This window comes from Branchiostoma floridae, chromosome 2 (assembly GCF_000003815.2).
Source record: "Branchiostoma floridae strain S238N-H82 chromosome 2, Bfl_VNyyK, whole genome shotgun sequence".
Lineage (NCBI taxonomy): Eukaryota > Metazoa > Chordata > Leptocardii > Amphioxiformes > Branchiostomatidae > Branchiostoma > Branchiostoma floridae.
The window spans coordinates 22,504,686-22,529,776 of NC_049980.1; the positions used below are offsets into that span (position 1 = coordinate 22,504,686).

The window sequence follows — 25,091 nt, forward strand, 5'->3', positions numbered from 1 at the left end:
CACAATGGTTGCCATGGCGATGGCATTTGAACTGCAAAATATTCCATGCTGACGCTGTTATTCACTCCACCATTGTTATAAAGTCCAAATCCAATTATCTGACTGTAGTTGTTCAGAACACCCCACGCAGCTTTAAAAAAGGTTTGGCTTTTTCAACAAGAAAAACATCATGACCCAACACACATTAGCACTAAAAGTGGTTTTGCACTTTAAACTAAACAAATCAGTTGCACATAAATGAGTCCATTATTGTTGAATCCTTAATGGCAAGGCTAGAAAGGTTCTAAAAGGGTTTTTGTCATTGCAAACAAAATTAGAAAAGCCAACACTTCTCACAGAGCTTTTCAGCTCTTCAGCCAGCTTAGCATAGAAATTGAATTTGCCAGGTTGTTCTTAATTTGGCCGAGGCTTCTTGCTTATATGCCTGACATTGGTTGCCCATAACGACCAATTATTCCAGCCCCACAACACACAGCTGTTGGGGTCTGCAAATAATTTGACTTAGAAATAGAATGATGGGTGGCTTAGTATCAAAACAATAACATAGAACAACTTCAGGTTGTATGAAAATGAGAATATTGATCATTTTTCTATTCTCTATTCTTTTCATCTAGGAAGGACTATGTCCCCTACAAGGTTACAAAGATTGCCCTCCCCAAGGCAGAGGAGTATGTCCCCATCCCTGGCAACATGGACCTGCTGTCGTCCTACAAACAGGAGTACATCGGACACACTGTTCCTGTTGTCAAACCAATTAGGCATGAGCCACAGCGCAAGATCGACGCTGGGAGAATGGATACAGTCCCTACCTACAAAAGTATGTCAGAGTCTTTTTCTTCATTAGACTGGCATCCCTTGGCAAATGAGCTAAGGGAGGCTTATAGAGGTACCCACAATGAATCCAAATTGATTTCATTTGACTGTGCAATTTCTTAGCATAGCTTGGCTTGTAATAAATACGGTTTCATACACTGCAGCGTTATACAGTTCTAACAGTTTCTTTCTTTTAACCCCTCCAGCTGACTACAGGAAGTGGGAGATCCAGCGAGCAGCTGCCCATATACCTAAAGCTGCCTACAGGCCTTCCGAAGGCCACATGGAGGAGATGACCACGTTCCGCCACGACTACACCAGGAAGAACATCCCACTCACTGTCAGCTTCAAGCCTCTGGCGGAAGCTAAGGTGTCCGACATTCCCTTCGACGACAAGACAGAGTACAAGACCGGGTACGTGCCGAAACCGCTAGAACCAAAGCAGCAGCGGGAGAGGGAGTTGTACAGGCCCAGCGGAGTGCCCTTTGATGGAATGACAACACAAAAGAGGGACTTCACGAAGAAGCAAGGCCCTAAAACGGAGAGCTTCAAGCCCGACCAGATTGCGATGCAGTCGCGCGACCCGTTCCAAGGAGACACTGAGTTCAAGACGCAGTTCAAGAAGTGGGCAACACAGCCTTACATCCCACATGCAGGAGAGGCCTATGTGAAACCCGTGGGAGAAATGGACTTGCGCACCACGCATGGTCTGGAGTACAGGGGCCATGTGGTCCCACCAGCCAGGCCAGCTAGGCCTCCCTCCCGTCAGCGTGCCAATACAGCGCCGTTCGAGGACAAGACCACCTTCAAGGATTCCTTCAGAAGGTGGGAGATTGAGAGGGTGGGGCCCAAGATCCACCAGGATGCGTACCACAGGCCTGACGTGCCATTCGAGGGCACGACAACATTCCGCTCACACTACATCAAACACCCGCAAGCGCCGACGCAGAGCTTCAAGCCCGACCTGGGAGCCTACCAGAGCGAGGCTCCGTTCGAAGACAGAACTGAGTATAAGGGAAGCTACACGCCAAAGAAGGCCGACATCTGTCCAGCTGTGTTCCTGCCGGGGTCAGGGTCGGGATGGGCATACGAGACCGACGACCAGCGCGGACACAAACTGTTCAGGCGCATGTCACAGACCACCAAAGCCATGGAAATGAACACTTCTATGATGCAGAACTCGTTTCAGGAGACCGTCCAGCCCCTGGCAAGCACACAACCACAGGCTGTGATGGCATAGACATAACTGTTCAAACATACAAGGGACTTTTCTGTATCTACTAAGTAGGTAGCTGACATTATGACCAATTTACAATGAAGGAGGGTGGGAAGAAATATTCATGACAGTTTACATCTGAGATTTTGAATGACACAGTCTTATCTTGTGAGATACCTCATAGATGAGGATTTGAGGCATAAAGAATCAGCAGTGTTTTTGGTCCTCAGGAAAACACAACAAAAGCTGAACCTTGACAGTTTTCTTATACAAACCAGTTCATGACAATCCGATATGTCTTACTTGCTTTTCCTCTTAAATGATTTGTCACTTGAAGATTGGGTGCTGCTTTCAGATTGTACTTTGTATCTCATACATGACCATAAGTTGCAGATCTTACATTTGCTTGTATATTTTGCAAGGTAAGAGTCCCTGACTGTGAGTTTTCTATCATTGTACATAAACATTGTCAACTGCCTTTTTAACATAGGATTACAAAAAAAAATTAGAGTACAGAAAAACCATACTTTGATACAAGGCTTATCTCCAGAAGAGACCTACAACAAGCATGTCAAATGATATGCTACCACTGCAGCTATGCCTCAGTAAGCAAAGTTATTTTAGCCTGAAGTTTTAGACAATAACATGCTACCTTAAGGCACAGAACGGGAAGAAGCTTAGGGGGAAATTTGTGAAACTTACCAAAGATTAAGCCTGTAAATTCAGAGGTCGAAGTATGTACCAAACACATCCTAAGAACACCACTGAACAACATTTGACACTAGTCTCCAAACAGACCCTACTGTGCCTTAGAAATAGTATCAAAGCTGGCAAATTGGAATATAGCCGGCCAAAGGGAGATAGCCGGCTGAGGGAGTCAAACGGAGCACCTGGTGCCTTGCCAGCTTTGATACTATTTCTAAGGCACCGTAGGGTCTGCTTGGAGACTAATTTGACACCTCCTTAAGCTCCTTCCAAAGTGCCCAGGCAGTTTCACTTTGCTCAGATGCTGCAAAGGACATGTTAAGATGACCTATTTTTGTAAGGTTTTGCTATTACAGCACTTTTGTATTGAATCATATGGTGAACTTAGTCCTTAATCTAGAATTAGGGCATTTTTCATCCCAAAGAATATTGAAATTTATAATTTTAAGAGAGAAGACTTTGTTAGTGGAAAATAGTATAGTTTTGAGTACATGTATATAAAAAAAAACTTAATCATGTAGACTAAAAGTTACTGATGAAATATAACATAACAGTCATCATTGCAGTTGAATTTTTCTTGAATATACTAATGAAAGAATTGTCAGTTATTGTTATAACTTTGGCATGTGTATCATTTTGTCCACAACTTTGACAGATTTTAATAAATTTAATGTGGAAAAACTGGTTTTACTGATCTTGTAGTTTTCATGTTTAGTAGTCATAATAGGGGGTCCTTTAGCTTTATAGTCTTATTTTTAAATTGAAAGTCATAATTTAATGTACCAATTAATTTAATGTCAAACCTATGATCTTGTAAAATGTACAAGACAACTGCAGTTCATCAGATAAGGCCACTTTATTTCAACTTACCACCGGATGATAGGAAGATGCGTATCAGTGTTTGGGAGGTCAACTCTCAACAAGAACATTCCATATGTGTGCTATGCTTTCAGAAGTTCACTATCAAAGTCCATTTCCACCATTTATTTCCACCAAACAACTATCCAGCTCAGTGATTGTCCCCATGTTTGGTGGCTCAAAGTAGTTAACGATTAATGCCTTGAACTGCACTTGGCTGCCCTAAGACTTACTCCAGCCATAGAGTTTGGAAAGGATTCTGGCACGGCTTTCTATCCAACTATCTATATATTTTTCACAGGGACAAAATAAATATATCGTGGCATTTACTCAGTTCTTTGAGTTTTGAGGACTAAAAATCTATGAGCAAGGACTAAGTTAAACGTTAATATGATTTACAAATAATACCTCATCGACTGAAGTTTTCAGGGACCATTTCTTTACTATGCTTTGGTCGTAGAAAAGTCGATAGGAAGTAACAAGAAATAGACATGATGACGACATACTCTAACGAGTTTTGAACAGCATGAAGCATATAAAAATTGCTACTAAAAGCCAATATAGAGCCACATTATAATACAATACATTATTCACAAGATCCTGGTATAGTGGCTGACAACTGCAATTTCTCATTTCCTACAATGCATAAAACTAGTCTGGTTTTAAAGCTAACTAAGATGACCCTCGAAGGTTCAACCTAAGACATTCAGGTTTTTGGCATAAGATGATGCTGTTGCGTCTGTGCCTCAAAACTATAGCATTGCCTGTCTTCTCTATAGTTAAAGGATGAATGAACATAAAAAGCTGACTAGTGATTGATTTGTCTCTGCTATGATGAGAAATGACCTCCTCTGTGCCTACTGCTCCTCCTCCTCTTCTTCTTCTTCTTCCTCCTCCTCCCCCTCCCCCTCAACCTCCCTTGGCCCTGTGCAGCTCTCGCAGCAGTCCTGTTGGTATCTCGCCACCGAGCACAGACGTAACTTCAGCACCAGCGAACAGTAGTTAGATGTGTCGGTGCATTCATCTGGTGGAGAAGATTATGTGGAAGTGTTGATCACAAAATTACAGACAATTGTGGGACTTGTGAAACTCCATGTACAGGCAAAGCTGTCATGGATAGAAGAAAATGGTTACAGTAGACAGTTGGCCATAAACAAGAGTCTCAATGTTTGGGTCAATGGGAAATTGATGTCAATGGGAAAATGGACCATCAAAAAGTGGTCACAATGGGGATGGTGTGTTCTACCAATGAGCAGTTATACTGTCTACACAGATGTCGACCACAAACTCACCAGCATCACAAGGGATGAGGTTACACCTCTGTAGCATGGGCGGCTGTTTCATGTCGTCGCAGGCGTTCTCTGCCTCCCTGTCTGTTCCCAGGTACACACAGGTCAGGGTTCGCGTCTGCTGACCTGTGGGACAAGAAACAGGTCAGAACAGGCCTTATGAATTGCACTCATTAGAATCCATGTAATGATGCAAAAATATGAAGGGACATAAAAGATTGCCTTGTTGTTAGAAAAGATACTACTGATATGATTAGTCTTATCTGATTGTTACATCATATTATAGATTTATTTTGTATTTCTACTTTGTAGTACAAGATTCAGAGGACTTTTTGTTGCCAATAAAAGCTTGATCTTCTTCTATATAATTGTTTTGGGTAAAATATCAAATGTTCTCACATAAATTATGACTTGCCACTATCGAAGTTCACTCGCACCGCACTTGCGTTAAGCTTGTGTCACTAAGGGTACGTTCACTGCATCACTGTTTTGTTATTTTCACTGATTTTTTATAATCTAGATAGTGCGTAATACGTAAAAGTATGGCTTAGAAGGCAACAAAATACACAAAAAGTAAGAAAATTCGTTCTTCATCTCTGAAATTCTTTGAGTATCTTTCGAACCCCACAGTGATGCAAGCGTGACGCAAGTGCAGTGCGAGTGCACCTTTAACATCAAAGCTTCATACAAGAACACATGCTAGAGTCAGGTATTTAGCACGGGTCCAAATTTCAGAATCATAAGTGCACAAGTGCCACCTTGCAGATTGAGAAAGTACTACAAACACACTGCACAGATCAGTCCTAACAAGTGAATATGCCAGCACAGCTGCTAGTGTTACTGGGATTGAACAAAGCAAGTATGAAACTTACCGTGCTGTCCACATGTCACTGAGCACTCCCCCCAGTCAGAGGCTGTCCACACGGCTTTACAACGCGGGGCGTAACACTCCTGTCTTCTCTCTGGCAGCGTGGCACGGTTACACTCAGAGAAGTCAAGCACGGTCCCATTGGAGGCCACACAGAGAACTTCCCGTTCTTGGTAAGCAACGTTCGGTCTTAAACATACTTCATCACACTAGAGGAAGAAATAAACTTAAGGTTAAATTAGATAACTAAAGGAATCTTAAATGTATTCCCTTGTGCCAGGGTTGTTTTTACCATGGTCCAAGGAAACTGTGCCAAATAGTCTTTTGCCATTTTGCAAAACATGTAAATTGCTAGAAAACAGGAAAGATAATAATATGTATTAAGAAATAAAACAACGAAACCAACACATTTGGTATCAGTCTGAATCTGCCAAAAGACTTACAGCAGACCATGCGCTGGTGTTCCACCGTGGCGGCTCGTTGTTACAGTAGCCCATGTTGCACACCCGGGAGTCCAGGGGTCGGGCTTCCTCTAACACCTCGCAGTAATACTCATCCAGCTGCTCCAGTCTCCCGTCATAGATGACCCTCTCACACCGGACCCCACGTCTCTCCACTCCTGACCCACAGGTCACAGAACAGGCTGTCCAACCGGACGTGGCCCATCTGAAACAAGTTCAGGGTTTAACATAACATTGGACAATATTGTATTGTACTAAGTCTTAGTTTATATATGCTACAAGTGTCCCTGAGGCTCAATTGATAGCAGCCTCACAGTTGAGCTCCTCATGTTCCAATTAGTTGGTAACAGGTTTGATTCCTGGGATTCCTGGCTAGATGTTGTTTTCTCGGGAAAGGCACTTCCCCCACTCAAGTGTAAAAATGGGTACCTGACTTTGGATGGGTAGGCTATGGAACTGCCTTTATTTTCATATTTTTAAACAATACACCATCAAAGCTACATTAAACAGCACAGCTGCATATTGCTTACCTTGGAGGACAGTCGTCAACGTTGCAGGGTTCGTAAACGACCTCAGGTTTGGGAATGTTGTCACAGTACGTGTCCGGTACCTGCACGTCATCGTTAAAGCAGCGGAGGATGCGGTAGTACCTTCCCGTGTTTCCGCATGTCGCTGAACACTCTGAGGTCTCCCTGGGCACCCAACTATAACCTGGGAGGAAGAGTAGGGAAAACACCTTGCCAACAATCCTCACAGTACATATAATTTATGTATAAAATCACTTCAGCCTTGAGATATATATAAATATATATATATATATATACATATATACTCTCAAACTTGTATTGTGTAGAGGTCAAATACATAGCAATCTCAGGTGCATGTCATGAGGCCCTGGGTTCCTATCTCATTCTGCACTAAGACCAGGATTGCACAATCAAATACCACCAGTACTTGACCAAGTAGGGTTTGCTGTCTTTCAGAGGAAATACTTAAGTGTTATTGCAAACAGTTGTCATACCTTCAGTATCTTGAAGAAAAAATAGCTCTTCTCAAAATCAGATGAGCTGCACACCTACATGCAATGGATGGACTCCTAAGGCAGCTTGATTTCTTAGTGTAGTTTCCTAAACCATTGTTAAAATCAAAGATAGATGTTACCTCTATTTTTGCAAACATAGAGACAAATCTTGATTGACTTTCTCACCAGAAATGGACAGTGTGAGGTTAGCGCTGGCCGCTCCTGCGTCGTTCTCTCCCTGGCACTTCCACAGCCCGCTGTCCTCCTTCTTGATGGCGGTTATCCTGACCACATGGTCCTCCTCCACCAGCAGGATGCGAGGGTCTCCCTGCTGTAACACTCGGTTGTTGTGCAGCCAGGTGATCGGGGGCTCGGGGAACCCCTTGATGGGACAGGCTAACAGAACAAGAGGTCAGGGTTAGAACAAATACCTTGTCATGTATGCTGAGATTTCATCTTTTACTCAATTCAAGTTTTGCTGAGAGGACAGAAAAAAATGCACACCTTCATCTATGTCACTTAGGATCAATGCATTTACTTGAAACTCATTATTGATAAACGGGAGTAGAACCTGAACATTTCTAGCAAAAAAATGAGATTCATGCAGCACAGACATCTCCAGTGTGGGCATTTGCTGAAAAGAAACTATTTTCTGCTTTTATATCTTCTTAGTTGAAAAATAAGATATAATGTGAAATGTCTTTTATAAATTGACCTTGGTCTATACAACAAGCTCTGTACTTGATAAGTTGATTCATTGAATGAAAATATATTCTTAGAAAAATTGGGATGTCCAACAAGGATGGCAGATCAATTGGCTATTCAAAATCTATAGGATATTATTTCCTCTTTAGTTATCTAAAGCCTGTATATCATTCTCATTCTACTACCAATGGCCAGCTGCTCTCCTGTCATCCTGGCGATGGTGTCCTTTTCCTTCTTGCCCGTCAGGACGACGACCCCTCCGTTAGCACTGACCAGGGCATCAAGACGGGGCAGCATTCGTAGGTCCTCCACCAAATGGGGGTGCTCTGGAGAAAAACAAATTTAACATTATCATTAGCTTACACACAACCAAAGGGAAAACACCATACACACAGCTACATGAACCTGTCCTTGGTGCTGAACTCATCATTCATTCAGCTACAAGGACTTGCTCTGGGTGCTGAACTCATAATCCATACAGCTAGATGCCCTTGGTGCTGAACCTTAAGTCCAAACAGCTGATGACATCTGTTCTTGGTGCTGAACACACCATCCATATAACTGAAAAGACCTGTCCCTGATCCTGAACACACTATACACACAGCTGAAAAGGTCTGTCCTTGGTGCTGAACATACCATCCGCACAGCTGAAGGGACCTGTCCTTGGTGCTGAACACAACAATTTTACAGCTAAAGGGACCTGTCTCTGATGCTGAACTCACCATTCAGACAGCTTAAGGGACCTGTCCTTGGTGCTGAACACAACATTTACCTTTCTTTGGTGCTGAACACTGTTCATGCAGCTTAAGGAGCAACGTCCCAGCACGGAAAATTTTACATTATTGCCATACATCATCAAAAAATATCGTACCCCCCAAAATGTTGCCACTTCTCACCTAACAGGATCAGTGTTGAGTCTCTCCTGTCCTTTCCTCCTGGGTTGCCAGCCTCACACCGGTATGTCCCTTGGTCACCTTCTGAGGCGTTTGTGATGGTCAGGGAGCCGTTGGGGTGGACGTTGGCATTTCTCTCCAGTGTCCCATTCACCTTGTCCCAATTAATGAAGGGTTTGGGAAAGCCTTTTGGGGTGGTAAAAGAAATATGGTAAAGATACTTTTGTCTCAAGCTACTTTGATACGGGAATGAAAGGCTATGGCAATTTGTTTTGTGATTCTATCCCACATTTGGACAAAACCGCAACTTGAACAAATGTAGTAGATGTACCAGTTGTGTGAACACTGCATCCTGTTTGTTCCAAAAGCACAGGCTACACCTGGGTACAAGCTTTGGCTAGATGGTAATCTTCCTGCATTTGTTTAAACTGATAAGTATAATTATGTTAAGTGGAAAACAATACTATCGCAAGCTTTTTTTTACATAGCTAAAAATCAGTTTAGGCTTAAAGCAAATAAAGTCATCTTACCCCTGACAGGACAGTGGATGGTGATAGTGGCCCCAGGCTTGACCTTGACCTTCCCTCCTACAGTGACAGACACAAGGTCATCCTCCAGGTTGGTCACCTCCCTGTTCCTGAACAGAATGTCTGGGGCCTCTGGGGGGACAAAAAGAAGAGAAACATCTCAGCCTCAATCTAACATGATCCATGGCAAATTTTCCATGGCAAATACTGCAAATTCTTCATTTTTGCAGGGACTTTTTTCTCGAGGTATAAGGGGAAAGGAGGTTTTCACAGTGTTTTCAGGTCATGGTTAAAATAATTCTGTATAACATTTGACACAATGGGAAATGCATATTTACAGTGTCATGAACTCGTGGCGCAGAAGTCACAACAGAAATAAAACCACCATTAACATTTCATGATTTATAATATTGGCATTATAACAATACATGTTTAGGTAGCTATTCTTAGTGTCCGCTGTTGTAACAACCACTAGATGGACAAAAATGGTTTCTGATGAACAATGTAGCTATATGATGTAATTGCCCTCGCTAACCAAGACAAACCAATCAATGGCACAAGGTACAACTAGACTGACACAAAGTAATATTCCTCTGTCTTCATCATGTTACCTGCAATACTGACTAGTGAAGTATCTGAGTCTCTGCCGGCTGCGTTGGTCGCTGTGCAGGTGTAAGAACCAGCATCTGAATGTCTGGGTTTGTTGATTGTAAGGGATCCATTTCTCCACAGTTGATACCTACAAAATATTTAAAAAAAGATGCAGTATTAAGTAAAGTTTCTTTATATCATCATATAATATTGTAATCATTGAAGGTTTGAAAGCAGCTCGCAATTCAAAATGTCTACATAAACATGTTTTGTGCACCAACCGTGGTTCGTTGGGCATGCCTGCCCCATCTTTGGTCCATGTGATTCTGGGCTTGGCTCCGGGCACCTCACACAGAATGGTGATGGACTCCACACTAGCTGCGATCACCGGGCTGCCAACATACACCACCACATGGCCTTCAGTCTGGTGGAGAAAAATCATAAAATCATATATTCCTAAAGAAATGCATTGTGCTTTCAACTTCCCTGCATCAAGAGGCCTGTCTATGTGCTGACTTTGCTTTATAAGATCATTTCCTGCCTTTTTATACAAATCATTACATATACAAGCTGTTGCCCTTAACATTTATGTTAAGGTTAATGTTAAGGTTTCCTATAGTAAGTAACATTTGTCACACCCTGGTCACCCTAGCCTAACACCCTCTGTTAGGGTCAGTGTGTTGGTCCGAGTTGGTCTGATTAGCCATAGGATGAGCTGGTAATGGGCAGAAGGGTCCGACATCCATACAATACAGCATAAGTCTAACAGCCATTACATAAACCTTGTGGCCATGCCAATGTCAAGATGACCTCTACCTTTAGCATAGGAGGAATGCGCTCCCTGTAGATGACAGGAGGCTGTCCTAGCCCAGTCTGCTGCCTCTCGGGGACTGTGGCTGCTAGCCTAGGAACCTCAGGCTCCTTCAGGTCCTGTGGCTTCGGCTGTGCATGGATGGTGGGGCTGGGAGTTGTACTAGTCTCGCTGGATATCCCACCTGAGGGGAAAACATCAACACGCATGTTTGAGTAAGAACATTTGGGTCCAAATGTGTTAGGGAATTGCAAACAAGTATCAGGAAGTTCATGACCCCTGCTTCTGCTTTTACTGTATCAGTAACTTTTAGTCCTCACTCTCATGGAGTTAGTCCTCACTCTCATGGAGTCAGGTTTGTCTTCAGTGATGTTTCTGACTTGGTTTGGTTTCAATCGGATCTGCATTACCTATCAGGTGGAGTCTGACAGACTCCCGGGCTGCCCCTGCCATACATGTGAAGGTGCCCGTCTGCATGGCTGACATCTTCATAATGGACAGGGCCCCACTCCTCATTTTCTTCACTCCGTTGTTGAGTTTGGTGATCTCCTCTCCCTCATGCTGCCATCTGTAAAAGACCTCTAATCTATTAGATAACATGAAACCTGGATGGTGTCTTCCAATAAATTTAAGGTTCTAACAGTCAGACCCAAGAGAAATTAAAATGAAGGAATAATGGAAAAATTATTTTGACATAAAAAGCCAAAAGAACAGTGTATGGCTCAATAGGGGAACTGTATATGTATGCATGACTAGATAGACATTAGATAGAACAAGTCGCCTTAAATGCCACATGCAGGTCATGTATGTTATAGGTACAAGATAAAATCTTGGGAGCTGCTTGTAATAAAAAGCCCAAAAAAAAATGATTGTGATATAAAAATATCATTTGCATCACAGTCAAGTAAGTAAGTCATTTGCAACAATTGGTATGCTTAATATTGCAACTGAGGGCTTAACACACTATGTTAAGGCCCTGAAAGGTATTGTACAAAGCTTCTTTTCTGCCACTGTAACTACTTATCTGAAAACTCTCACCTGATCTGTGACCTCTGAAAGTTCTTGACCGGACACTTGATGACCACTCGTGTGTTTGGGTAGAGGAAGGCATCAGCCCCCACCCACACACGTACCATGGTGCTGTAAGACTTCTGGGTGAAGTTAGCCCGGCGGGGGTAGATCTTAGGGAGCTGCTCTCTCTGGGCTGAGGAAGGTTCTGCAAGTACAGACAGACAAACAATTCTTCAATCAATCAATGGATCAATATATCACTTAATAGACCAATTGTCCTATCAATCAACCATTTGGCATGGTAGGATTTAAAGCTCAGCAAGATCTAAGGGCTGAGGAGGGTTCTAAAAGGATAGATACATGTAGAAAACCTCTTAGATCATAGATTAACTAACTACTCTTGTCAATCAATGATTGTACTATAGGACTTCTGTGTTAAGTTAGCTCATCTGTACTTAGATCTTTGGAAGCAGCTCTTTTTGGGCTGAGGAGGGTTCTAAGAGGACTTAGGATTAATCAACCTGTCATTTGATCAATTTTTGGTGTCTTGTATGTATCATGTGTATGTGACCAGACCTTTCAGATACAGGATGAAGCTGTCGTTGACAGGCCCGGCCACGCAGGTGTAGGTGGCCTGGTCCGAGTCTCGGATCCCGTCGATTCTCAGCCTCATCTGCTCATCAATCTGCAGCCTGCCACCCGGTACCACATCATACCCATTCTGCTGCCACCTAAATACATCAGGACTTTCATTAGGAAATCTCTTTCCACTTAAGTTATTGTGTATCTTGAGCTAAATCCCTGAAAACACGATAAAAGTGTATACACTATGCTTTCACTAGCAATAGTTTGCTTATAAACAACCAGCACATATCGTGCCTCAGCGGAGACATATGCAGACTGCATATTTACACTGATCATTGGATATCTCTTTCTACATACATTGTGGATTAGGAAGGCTGGTAGTACAAATTTCTTTACTTCTCTTTTCTCCTCAATAGCATTATTAGATTAGTCATGCCACCATGCATAAATTACATTGTACAACATACTAGGATGATATTGTTTAAAATACTGTATCTTCCTAACCTTATTTTTGACTTGTCAAAGTTCTCCACAGGGCACTCAATGACGATATTTGTGCGAGGAAACAGAACAGCGTGACTTCCGATCTCCAGAAAGATGGTATCCACCTCCTCCGTCTGGCTGTAATTGAACTTGTTGGCGTAGATGACGGGGCTGGCTGTTTGCTGACTCATGTTCTCTGGTGCTGCTGGGCCCTTCAGTTCCTCTGGAGAGGGCATGCTGGGACGACCGATGGGGGATAGCGCATCCGTCGGTGTTACCGTCTGAGCGAGTACTGGAAAACACAAAGTTAACATGGAATATTCCTTAGACTCAAGGAAATTGATTGTCAAGACTGGAACATTGTTTTTGCCATAGTGGTGCCTTCCAATGCATCCTAGTATGTCTGCTTGAAACAGTTGCTGTCACATGTAATATGTCAATGTGTTACATGGAACATACTTAATTGCAAGTAAGTGTGCTATTCAGAGTGTCATTATTATGGAGAAATTTGATTTCATGTTTGGAATGTCATGGAGAGCAAAAAGCTAATGATTCAAAAGGCAACATACAAAACATAAAAAATTATTTAAAAAAAAGAATTGTAAGTAATTTATAAAATTCATTAGGAATAATCAGTTTGAGTGCTCAGTTGTCGCAGCTTCCGGTGGAAAGGGGGTGTTAGAATTGTCACCTCTGTTTGCCACCTGCGCAGGCGTGAGTTCAACAGGACTGAGTGGGACAGGGCCCTGTGGGACGGGACGGCCTCGGCTGGTACACGGCGGGAGGTCTGGGCACGCACGGCGGGACTTGGGCTCCGTCTCGCCCTTGCACTTGATCCCCGAGGGGTCATACATGACTCCCATTGCCTCCTCCCCTTGACAGACCACATTGCGGGATTGGAACCCAGCACCACAGGTAGCTGAACACTGGAAAAGGAATAAGATTTCGTCACATGACTGTTTTGTATAATGAGTCCCTACATGTACAAGACAAGTGCCAAAGACTGAGAGTTTTACAGCCATTCTCTATCCTGTCAACCTTTTCACCTATCTACCTTTTCACCTGCTGTCATTTTTCAAACACTTTGCATCATACAGCAGTAAAGCAATAAATGACAACAGGGAATGACTCCATTCCCTGAACGTGGAAGAAGGGAGGTGGCTATAGAATCATTCCATAATACCCATACACAGATATGTTAATGAAATAATACAAATCTGATGTATGGCACCATATGCATGGTTAGGCTCACACACAGCATGGCTTGGTTCTCCTATCGCACTTACAGGGATGTATGAGAGAGATGAGTACGATGAGCTGGTGACATGACTGGTTGGGGAGGGGATGGTGAAATGAGTGATTCGGGTTTTCATGGAGATGATTTAGTTCATGAGGTGTGAACATACTGGACTGACAGTATCCAATGGTTGTCTTCTATGGTAACAAACATACTTGTGTTAACTCTTGTTTGTCTTGATCATACATGGCACCTGTATCATCATTGTGCACAGCTTTGGAAAAGTTTTGAGATGACATATTTTATCTGGTCAGAGAAAAAACAAATTATTTCATTACAGTAAAGACTAGGGTATGATCATGCAATTATCAAGATCCCTCAATACACTAATACCAGAGTTCATTTTGTATGCAAAGTATACAAATATCATGGACATAAAATGTATGGGCTTCAATTTGAGCCAAGATTCAACTTGAGGTATATTAGCATGTAGGAATGCAGTTCAGACCATGCATGTACACAGGGTGCGGCAGATGCTGACTTTGTTTCCTCCAATTAAAAAGAGTTAACCTGAACTGACCTGACCATGAGACGGACAACCATTGCACACTGTCAGTTTGGTATGTTGAGGAACTTTAGGATGAGACCCACCTCCAACCACTCCCCAATCAGCCAGCTGTAAGCAGCAGTTAGCGAGCAGACCCTGACATTACAGGGGCGCTCCGAGGGAGGCTTGCTGTAAATGTGACAACGCCAATCCTCCACATCCAGGTAGTACCCCCGGCCCTGTTTTTCCCTACAGTGGACATCTCTCTTTTCTATGCCACGACCACAAGGCACAGAGCACTGAGAACAAAATCTGAGTCTCAGAGAAAAAAACATGTAGAGGAAAACCTTTCATTGCTTTTTCAATTCTTCCTGTTTCACCACTTCTATATTGTACATCTCTTAGAACATGCAGAGTTTGAAAAGGATAGTTCATTTGCCCACCAAACTTCTTTGTTGTAGAATATCACATCTAATTAAAATCAAATAAAAGATATCAAAGGAAATTAAAGGGGTCATTATAAGTCCTTATCACTTATTAAATATGACTTTAACAATTGTCATTTGTTTAATTTTAAAGCATACCTACTTTTGGACAAAGAACCCTATTCACTCCAGTAGTTTGATTCAGAGAAAGATTCTACTATGCACTTAGTCAATAACATGCCGAGAAACTTTTCACACCCAGAAAAATGAAGAAAAAAACAAAAAAACTTTTATGAGTATCTCCACTCCACAGCCAGGTGGAAAAAACTTGCAGCAAGAAAGAGTAATGGTCACAGGAAGACCTGCTGCTTCTTGAACTTGAACAGATTCAGCAATTTCAGGTTAAGTTCATTGCCTCTTGCACTAGGCCACCACCCACCTCGCTGTATGACACTAGCTACCCACCTCTCCCCACGGTCCTACATTCCATTCTGGGGAACATGGAATATCGTTACAGCTGATCTCTGCAGGAGGTCTGGGCTCCTGGCACTCTTCCTCCCGAACTCTGACTGTCGCCTGGCGGTGGGCCAGCTGAGACCTCACACAGGTGACCCTCTGCACTTCCACCCCTCCTCCACAGGTGGCCGAGCAGCCTGATATGGGCTCTACTGTCCACCTAGACACATAGGGTGAAAGGCAATACTGTAATTGTAGTGTAAATGCAGAAACTTTCGAAGTGGTTTGATGTTCACAGTTTTCGCGGTGACCACTACGAACATTTTTCCATGGCAGTAAGAGATTACAGTGCATGGTGCTACAGCGAACTCAAAACCACCACGAAAAGTCCTTTCTTCCGCTGCCGCGAAATTAAATCCACGCGAACTTAAATGCATTTACACTAATTATAACTCTGATGGTTAAGTCATGCATGTAGCAGAGTACTTTTAATACTGTTATAGGGATGACTGTAATCCATGGCACTAAAGACACTGATGAACCCTTGCGTTAACAAAGTGGGACTGCAGCATCTGAAGTATTAAGTAGAAAGCTGCACCAGCAACAACCACCTTACAGAAATAGGAACTAATGTACTTGCTGCAATTGATGCCAAACAAATTTAAATTTAGATTTTGAATTTGAATTTATCTGGTGTATTTGCAGCCAGCGCCATAGGCAGGTACCCAAAGGCAAGCCAAAATATGCAAAAAAGGCTGCTGCCGGGTAGGTCTAGATCTAAGGCATAGGGAGAAAAGAAAGTGATACATGTAGCAAAGAAATGCTAGTCCAATGAAGTTTGCATGCTTCATTTTTTCAACCCAGCTACCGTCACTTTCTGCCTTGCCTACTACAGAGTAAGGAGCTGTAATGTCCCACCTGGCACCACATGGAACCAGCACGTTACAGTCACGGGTCAGGAGAGCAGGCTTGGGAATATCTGCACACTTCCAGACCCCGACTTTCTCATTGTTGTCTCTCCGCACACATACATACAGGGAATGTTGGGTACCTGAAGGGGAAAAGTGGAAAATTCAGAAAAATAAATTAAGCATTACTCTGCTACTTTAACCTATGGTAAGAAAGTGATGTTGTTGGTAGTATTTGTGGCTACAAATGTATTTGTTGTTGAATAGCATTTACTGGAGAAGCTCTGGCAGACCATGCTTCCTGTTTTACTTAGCCTGAGGCCAATTCTGAGAGTTCCCATCTTCTTGATCTAAGTAAACCCAGTAGTTCAGTTGTTAGTGACCCTGCCTCCTGTTAGTGACCCTGACCTAGAAGTAGTCCCTTCAAATCCCAGCTGTGTCACTCACCTGACATGCATTTTGCTGGAAAATAGGGGCAAAGTCTTTTGGACGGGAGGGGATGTTAAGCTGTGGTCCACTGTTCATTTTACTTGTCAAAAAGAGCTAGGAAAATTTGGTGCAATGAAACTGTGAATGTACCATGTCTTCTCTGTCATCACTGGTGGAAGACTGGCTCAACTGTTCATTGATCAAGAGTTCAATTGAGGTGAACTTAACTTTCTTTTTTCTTTCTTTACCTGATCAAAACAACAATTTCTTCAGCCTTTGAACAACTGCTTCATATTTAATCCATTAGACAGCCAAGCCACATTATCATCCTGTCATTTACATTCTACCTTCTTTCCTGCCCCTGCACTTTGTAATACCATCTTTGACTTTAAAGGCCTGAGCGGGCACCATGAATTAAGTCACAACAAGTTATGCTAACTGTACTACTAGGACCACATCTGGTTTGTTAATGGGCAAGAAGTTACTGTCTTACTGACATCTGGCTACAAATACAGGATCTAGCATTTGTTACCTGGCAAAAGATCAAGGCAGAGGGGAAGTTAACGTGCCAAGGTCGCTCAAGGGTATTAACATTGGCACTAAAGGAAGATAAATTTTGCATTCTGCTCACATTTACAGACTGAGCCAGGAGGATATTCTGCCCATTTTCGTCCAGGCATTGGACTCCATCCAACAAGCAGACCTTCCTACATTAGGTAAATATTTCAAGATGTTAAAACCTGGTTCATCACCCTCTTTATGTTTATTTGAGCATGAAATGGGCTCACTGTAAGAGTCAAGTCAAGTCAAGTCAATGCCTTTATTTAATGTCAATGACTTATTTGGCTGTGGATGAGTGATTGTGCAAGCAAGAAAGTGAGTGAGTTGTGTGTGTGTGGGGGGAAGGGGGTGGGGTGCTGCCTGAGTGAGTGAGTGAGTGAGTGAGTGAGTGAGTGAGTGAGTGAGTGAGTGAGTGAGTGAGTGAGTGAGTGAGTGAGTGAGTGAGTGAGTGAGTGAGTGAGTGAATGAGTGAGTGAGTGAGTGAGTGAGCAAGGCAGAAGTAAATGAGTAAAATGTAAAAGAGTTAGTGAATCACTCGACAAACGTGAGAGAATATGAGTATAGCCAGTAAGTAAGTAAGAGAATTAGGGAGAAGTGACCAGATTTCTCACACATTCTATACCCCTCCTATAGATACGCACCTCCGATACATGATGCAGAGCAGGGTGTATAGCCCTCGTATCTCCATGTGAACTGCACAGTGGATGAAGGGGCGATGTCCGTGGAGAACAGGGGAGAGATGACATTAATATCTGCATTACAGGGGGCCAGGTTGCACCGCTGTTCATTTGGGGGTATTATGGCTGTTGAGAAAAACAAAAGCACATCAATCATTAAATATTCAAGCATATCATTCAAAGCTGATTAGAGTAAAGCAAGCCCAGTGACAAGCCTATAAATTTCATCAGCTACTACATGTACAATCTAGTAGTCATGCACTTGAGTAGCATTATCTGAATCCTTCAATGACATTCTTGGATATGTTACCTCTGACACAAGTTCAGACTGTCTTTTATTAATGCCTTAGATAGTCATCATTGTAGTTTAGGTAGTGATATACAAGTTTATAGAGTGTCGTTAAGAATCCTGACTTCCCTAAACATTTATTTTCTAAGACGTTTTCATGATCTCCCATTAAATCTAGTTTTATTAAGTTCTCAATCAGTTATACAATATGCAACAAATAACTACAGTATCTTCTTTTGGAAATCTAAGAACCCCAAAATTTACTTGGCACTGAGCCTTACCTGGACACCTGGAGAAGGGCAGGTCGTCTCCAACAACCGTCTTGAACAACGGGAGGAACAACTTACACCTGACTGGTCTCCGCTGCACACCTGGCCCACAGGTGGTGCTACAGGTGCTCCACTCACCTACCACAAACCTGCACAGAGGTACAAAAACCAAAAGCTCCAGTACCAAGGAAAACCGCCAGGGGAGATCTAAACCTTTTTTTGATTGTTCAACAGTTTGACCCTGTTCATACAAGGATTCATATATCAGGACTCACTCAGGAACAAGACTGATCCTGGTCAATTTGGACTGTTTTGCCAATCAGTACAGGGGTGAATCCTAACTCGTGGCACAAACGTGGTATTGACCACACGACATACTGTAAATGCAGAAATGTTCGCGGTGGATTAATGTTCACGGTTTTCGCGGTGACCACTTCACCGCGAACTTAAAACCACCGCGAACATTTTTCTATTATGGTATTAGACTGCAGTCTAATATGTTACTGCAAAATTAAAACCACCGCGAAAAGTCATTTTTCCCGCAACCGAAAATTAAACCCCCGCGAACTTAAATGCATTTACAGTATTTCATAACAATTTGTATATAGTTTCTTGAGTTTCGTATTTCTCACCTTGGTATTTCTGTGAAGGGGCCTCCTGTTTCCCTGGGGGGTTGGCCGGAAGACTGGGTGTGGACAAATATCGTTGGATGCAACTCGTGCACTGAAGGAGGAAAAATGAATGTCATGATAACTCTTCAACCTTCCTTTTCTTTCCAACCCACCCCATTGCAAAAACATCACATATGATATTGATCGTGACAAATTTTCAGAGGACTATTCTATGTCAAGTAAAAATACTATAATCACAGTTACAAACATTTATATTAATAAATAAATGGTCATATTCCCATCAATCCCATGTGAGAACAGATTGATATGAGTATTATTAATATCCACCTTACCATGTAACATTACCTGTATGAGTCAAACTAAACAAAAGACAATGGGGTGAATTGTGACTTAAAGTCCTGTGGACGAAAAAGCAATGATATTCCCCTTTTCCATAAGTATAGGAAAGCTATTTTGATTTATTGTAATTCCTAAGTAAATCTTTTTTATCCCTGCATTTTCTAGAGTGTTGGCCACATTTTGCGTAATTGACTTCTTGAATTTAGCGGAATACCTAGGTGGCACTAATGACTGTAGCACAAGCAGCAATGCCTTGTGAGGACCGCCCCCATGGGGACCCTCATAAATCACACCCTCAATTAGAGCATATCTAGAATTCTACCCACCCACAACATGGTGAGATACATTCATCAAATCAAGGAATGTCATTGATGTCCGTGCAGTTCAGATCAATAGAATCTGTAAGGGACAGCAAAAATAATTTATTATCATCTCTTTTTCCAAGTAATTAAACTACATTTGCTCGATGCATAAAGAGGCTATTGACCATTCAAGTAATAATAATTTCATTTCATAAAACTTTATTCCTCTCCTCTCTTGAAGTTCTGAAATGAAGTAGCCCTACAATAACCCAGACAGTGCAAGCTCTCCGGGGAGACAACTGTCTCTCTCTGCTTACAGAGGACTGCACTGGGGCAGAATTGATGTTGAGACAGTACACCAATTAATGACACAGTAAGCATCACAGATGGGGTATAATGACTTACAATGCTTGCCTATTAGAGGACTGTTACTTTGCATGCAAACATGAAACATTTCTAATATTTGCACTATGTGTACAAGATGCCACAGAGATGCCAGGAAAGGGCGAGTAGGTTTAAAGTCAAAGAGTACCTCTGCAACCCATCCTAGCCAATTGTAGGAACACTTGAAGGTGTAACTAACCTCTCTTCCACTGAAGCAACTGTAACTAACATAGTATGTATGATTATGTGTGAAAGTGATTATTTTATCATTGAGAAGAAATGTGGCTGAAATACTATCATTGTGATTATCTTTAGCTTCTCTGGTCGGCAGGACAAAAGAAGATGTTAATTAGCTAGCTAAGCTAAACTAAGCTAGCTAATTAACTAGCTAATATGCATTTGCTTGGTCACAAAGTTTGTATTCCAAACAAAACTATGTTCCTTGCTTTCCATGCCTTGACAAATTTGACAAGGGGCCTTCAGTAAGTCTTCAAGCAGATGTAGTGATCAGCTCAGTGTGTTATCACTTTGAACAAGGAGGTTAACCTCCTTTCTTTAAATCAGCAGATAAAACAGCAGGAATTGAAGGACCTGGGCTAACCCAGGGCATAGAGCATGCCAGGTTTCATCCTGTTTCTGGCCATCACCCTCTTCCTACATGTGGTTTATCTAGCAAACATGACAAATGAAATTTCGCGGTCAATTTCTGGCAGTCCAGGTTTCAGTGGAAGCTACTGGAGACCTGCTTCTCATCATCACTGGAGAGCAGCACATGGAAAGAATTGGAGCACACTGGAGATCCAACAGTTCAAACTTCAATTCCAAACCCAGTAAAATATTTGCGTTCTTCAATTTAAACTTGAACATAAACATAACATCAAGTCTCATAATTCTGCCAGGTGCCATAATGGTTGTAAATTTTATGTCATGTTAAGTCCATGCAATAAACAGGATGAATCCTTGAACATGGGACCATTGAAGGCTAAATAGCATCCCCACTCAATCTCAAGGTCAATCTGATTCCTGAACTGAAATCCCTGCCAGCCATTATAGTAGCATCCAAGTGGAGGTATGTATCTAAAAATGTCAACTGCTGGCAAAGGTCATTACGATCTGACTGAGGTGAAAATTCTTACCTGCCCTAATTGTAACCTGAAACACAAGTTAATTTTCCTTGGATTATGAACTGAACCCACAGCAGATACACAATATCACAATGTTACAGGTAACCACAAGAAGGCACATGCAGTGTGGTGAATGTCAATCCACCACAAACTGGGAAGTAGATCCTTCAGTAATCCTTCTTCCCTCCCTCCTTTCCTGCCTCCTAAAAGCCTGTCAGACTTTTTCCTCATCAAATGGAATTTATAACCCTAAGGCAGCCCCTGAGTGCCCTGTAAGTCTGCAGAGTGGGCAAAGATCCATCTGCCCATCAACTCCAGTCATGCATCAACCTACATCCATGTAGCCAAGGAGATTCTATCAGACCTCCTTGATGTAAGCTGCCAAGGTCAGGTCAGATTGCTGTGAGGGAGGGGAGGGAAGTAAATCAGTCCATAGTTTTTCTGTGTAGGTCTTATCTTCCAAGCAAAAAGCTTAGGTTGAAGAAGGTAAAGTCAGCATTCAGAGGTGTAACATATATATCTGCAACCTGTGGTATTCAGAACATGGTTCTAATATATTTTCTTGCATGATCTTGCAGTTAACCTATTGATTAGATTTCTTACATCTTTGTCTCACTCAAAAATATCTTTTCAAGCATTCTGAGGCAATATCTATCAAAACACTGGTACAGAAATGCCAGAATTGCACTTTATTTTGCAGAATTGGTTGATTTTGATTGACAAGTGTGTCATTTGGGTAAGGCTGGCACACCAGTTGATTATTTCAAAACACATCTCTGTGGATTGAAGCTGTCTAAAGACTAATTAATTAACAAAGGGAAGCCAGAAGAAGTCCTACTTAGCTGCTGGTCTTATCACATGCAGCCCAGAGAGGAAGAATGATCACCCTTCAACCCTGTCTGTGGTTTGTTTGTGCTCTGGGACACAAAACTCACAGACAAACTGACTTCCTGTAAGTTCTACAGGGACTAGGGCAGGTCTACAGATTTAGATGGGCCAGAGAGCGACCATGGAGGGACATGTGTTCAATTCGGTGTTTACCTGCCAAATAGTTAAGGTCAACTCTGCAATGTTGCTCATATATCTAGAGAAAATTGTGCCAGCAAGAAAGGTTACCCAGGTGCCTGTTCAAAGGGATGACATAGTTAACCTTTTGAGAGCATTTTTCAGAGGAGTCTTTAGATAAGTCATAATTGGGCATTTATGTTACTGTAACATAAATGCCCAATTATGACTTATCTAAAGACAGATATTAGAATGAAAGCATGTCACATATATAGCTTTCAGAAAAATGCACAGAGTAATGTTGATGTTATAACTAATTCTCCCTCCTGATAATGGTTTAAGAAGACTGCCATGGGCCATTAATTAATCAAGATAGAAGGATGTCCGTCTAACTAAAAGTAAAACATACATGTACAGGCCACACATTCACTAAAGGGGAAGAGGTCTTTTTTGTATCCGTGCCAGTTTTCAGCCATACACAGACCATTTTAGTTTAAATCCTTGTCTGGATAGCAAGGCCTGTCAAAACAGCCAAATGTCAGAAGCCACTGATAGTGTATACATGTTCTAGCAACATTACATCACTAATAGTGGTACTCTTTAACTAGTACTTGAGTACAATGTGCAGGCCATTTTCAATTGTTGGCTTTAGACTTTTTATCCAACTTTCTTCATTTCAATCATTTTCTTCAATCAATCATATTAATGCCTATTCCATCCATTTACTGCTTTTTGTGCCATTCATTCACTTTTGTGTGTACTAAATTTCAATTCTTCATTTGGTAGATCTACCTTACTGCCTTTCATTCTTATCTTCAAAATTCAGCCAGTAGATTCCTTCTCCAATATCAAAGCTGATAGGCCCTAAACTGAAGACGTCAATTTTCTGTTGGAGCAAGGAGGTTGAAAGCCAGGCCACCTACATGGAGAAGAGAAGTATATAATATAGCCCTAAGGAATGTGACAGACGGTAACCTAAACATGGGTTCAAATAACTTTGATGTCCCAATGCCAACTTAACTTTTCAATTTAGTTTTCAAAGGACAAATATGGCATACAATCATAGGGAGACTAGTTGACCTCAGATGCCCACCCTGACACAGATAATGCCCTTGGGTAGCAGCATAATTATGTCAACAAAGGCTGATCTGTTTTTCCCCACATGGTAACAATTTACTCAACACAAGACACTTCTTTTGCTAGATCATTATCATGGATAATAATTCCATGATTGATGTCTGAAAGTAAGATATGGGATCAAGTTGATGTACAAAAAATAATGTTAAGTTAATTTAGAAACATAAGCCACACTCTTACCGTCTTACGTGACATGTCTCTTTGAAAACTGCTAGCAAAAGAAGAAGTCAAATTAAACACCTCCTCTCATTTATAATGGAATAGCCCTTCAAAAAGTTAGATAAGTCTTCAATTCTCACTTCATAAGTTCATTGGAAACATTTTATATAATTGGAAAAATAGTTAACTCATCAAGCATTTCTGTGGTTGTTTCGATTATTTAGAACGATAATCAAGAAACAAAAGAGGTACTATGAGATCGGTTACTTAGGAAATATTGACAGACTAAATGACAAATGTTTCCAGATTGATAGAAACAGTAGCAACATCATCAGGATGATCACTCAACTGTACACAGATTTGTCACTTGTGATCGCCGGACATCGCAAGGGTTGCCAGCGACAATTGTACTAATTATAACGTAGAATCTGTATCAGGTTCAAACCTATGACAGGATTCGCAGTGCCGTGGGATTCTAAACCGACGAAGTGGTTTAGAATCAACAATTTTTCACACCCTTTCATCCCTTCGCTTTCTTCCATTTATATCGATGGCTTTATCTCATTGATGGGGCCTCATTGCTTATCTAAATCACTAAATCACTGGTACAAATTCCCGAGCACTTCCCCCTTGACTCCAGCGACAATATCGAAGATTGACGAGCCTTGCTTGCTCCGCCATGTAACAGTACAGGGGAGCCATGCAACTCCCGACACCAAACAAGAGCAGAAGAGCCTTACCAGCCGGGAGGATCAGGAGGAAAATGTTCAGGATTCTGCGGAAGACATCCATGGCGCTCAGGTTGCGTCTCCGGTCAAACAAGGTGCCCGCAGCCCATTTAACTTGCACTTGACCGTGAGTAATACTGCTGTAGTCCACCGCGACCAGCCCGATCCAAAATGGCAATGGCTGGTGTGGTTACCTCGGGGAATCCGCGGTGGGGTGTGTGTGTGAAACTGGAGCTCGCCGCCGGTATTTCCCCGTACAGGACGGTCCGACAAGGTAAACACACATGGCCTACTGGCGCTGCAGGATGATTCATGAGACATGACAGCGGCATGGCAGGCATCGTAACGGCCCATCTCCGGGCTGTTTGTACACACGGCCCGCCCAAGGGGCCTGAATCCTCCCTGCCGCTCCGACAATGGTAGAAAGGCAGCAGAAATAACAACTGAAATAGGTCATGACTACCAGGGCCACAGGGGGCACGGCCCCCCACTAATCTGGGAAAATATAATAATTCCGGAGCCCAGAGAATCGTAGTGAAATGCTGGTGCATGTTATAATAGATGTTATATTCAGAACACTCGAAACTGAGTTCTTTTTCCTGTGCGCTTCTTTCCATCTAAAATCATCCGTGTTTGGCGCCTTTGC

At 42.2% G+C, this 25,091-nt stretch overlaps 2 protein-coding genes across 3 annotated transcripts in view; one reads left to right on the forward strand and one right to left on the reverse strand.

Annotated features, from left to right (window-relative positions):
• LOC118407019 (stabilizer of axonemal microtubules 2-like) overlaps positions 1-2,804 on the forward strand; it is a 6,081-nt gene extending 3,277 nt beyond the window's left edge. The window contains exons 3-4 of the mRNA XM_035807436.1: positions 615-817; positions 1,020-2,804. Of these exons, the coding sequence (XP_035663329.1) occupies positions 615-817; positions 1,020-2,053 (1,237 nt within the window). The 3' untranslated portion in view covers positions 2,054-2,804. The remainder of the gene's footprint in view (positions 1-614; positions 818-1,019) is intronic.
• A 1,494-nt stretch (positions 2,805-4,298) lies between these two features.
• LOC118407029 (ADAMTS-like protein 1) lies at positions 4,299-24,831 on the reverse strand. Of its 2 annotated transcripts, XM_035807448.1 has the most exons (24): positions 24,458-24,831; positions 19,268-19,358; positions 18,648-18,784; positions 18,042-18,203; positions 16,421-16,553; positions 15,512-15,722; positions 14,726-14,920; positions 13,529-13,763; positions 12,859-13,129; positions 12,346-12,500; positions 11,797-11,974; positions 11,169-11,326; positions 10,764-10,942; positions 10,229-10,371; positions 9,968-10,095; positions 9,360-9,488; positions 8,833-9,015; positions 8,122-8,262; positions 7,418-7,627; positions 6,741-6,921; positions 6,193-6,415; positions 5,754-5,958; positions 4,885-5,007; positions 4,299-4,616 (listed from the first exon to the last, which is right to left on the reverse strand). In XM_035807448.1, exons 1-24 carry the CDS (start codon positions 24,507-24,509, stop codon positions 4,450-4,452), a joined length of 3,990 nt encoding a protein of 1,329 aa, XP_035663341.1. In that variant the 5' UTR covers positions 24,510-24,831; the 3' UTR covers positions 4,299-4,449. The 2 variants fall into 2 exon arrangements, with proteins under 2 accessions (XP_035663341.1, XP_035663348.1); XM_035807455.1 differs by lacking the exon at positions 14,726-14,920 and having other exon boundaries at positions 24,458-24,829.
• Positions 24,832-25,091: the final 260 nt, after the last annotated feature.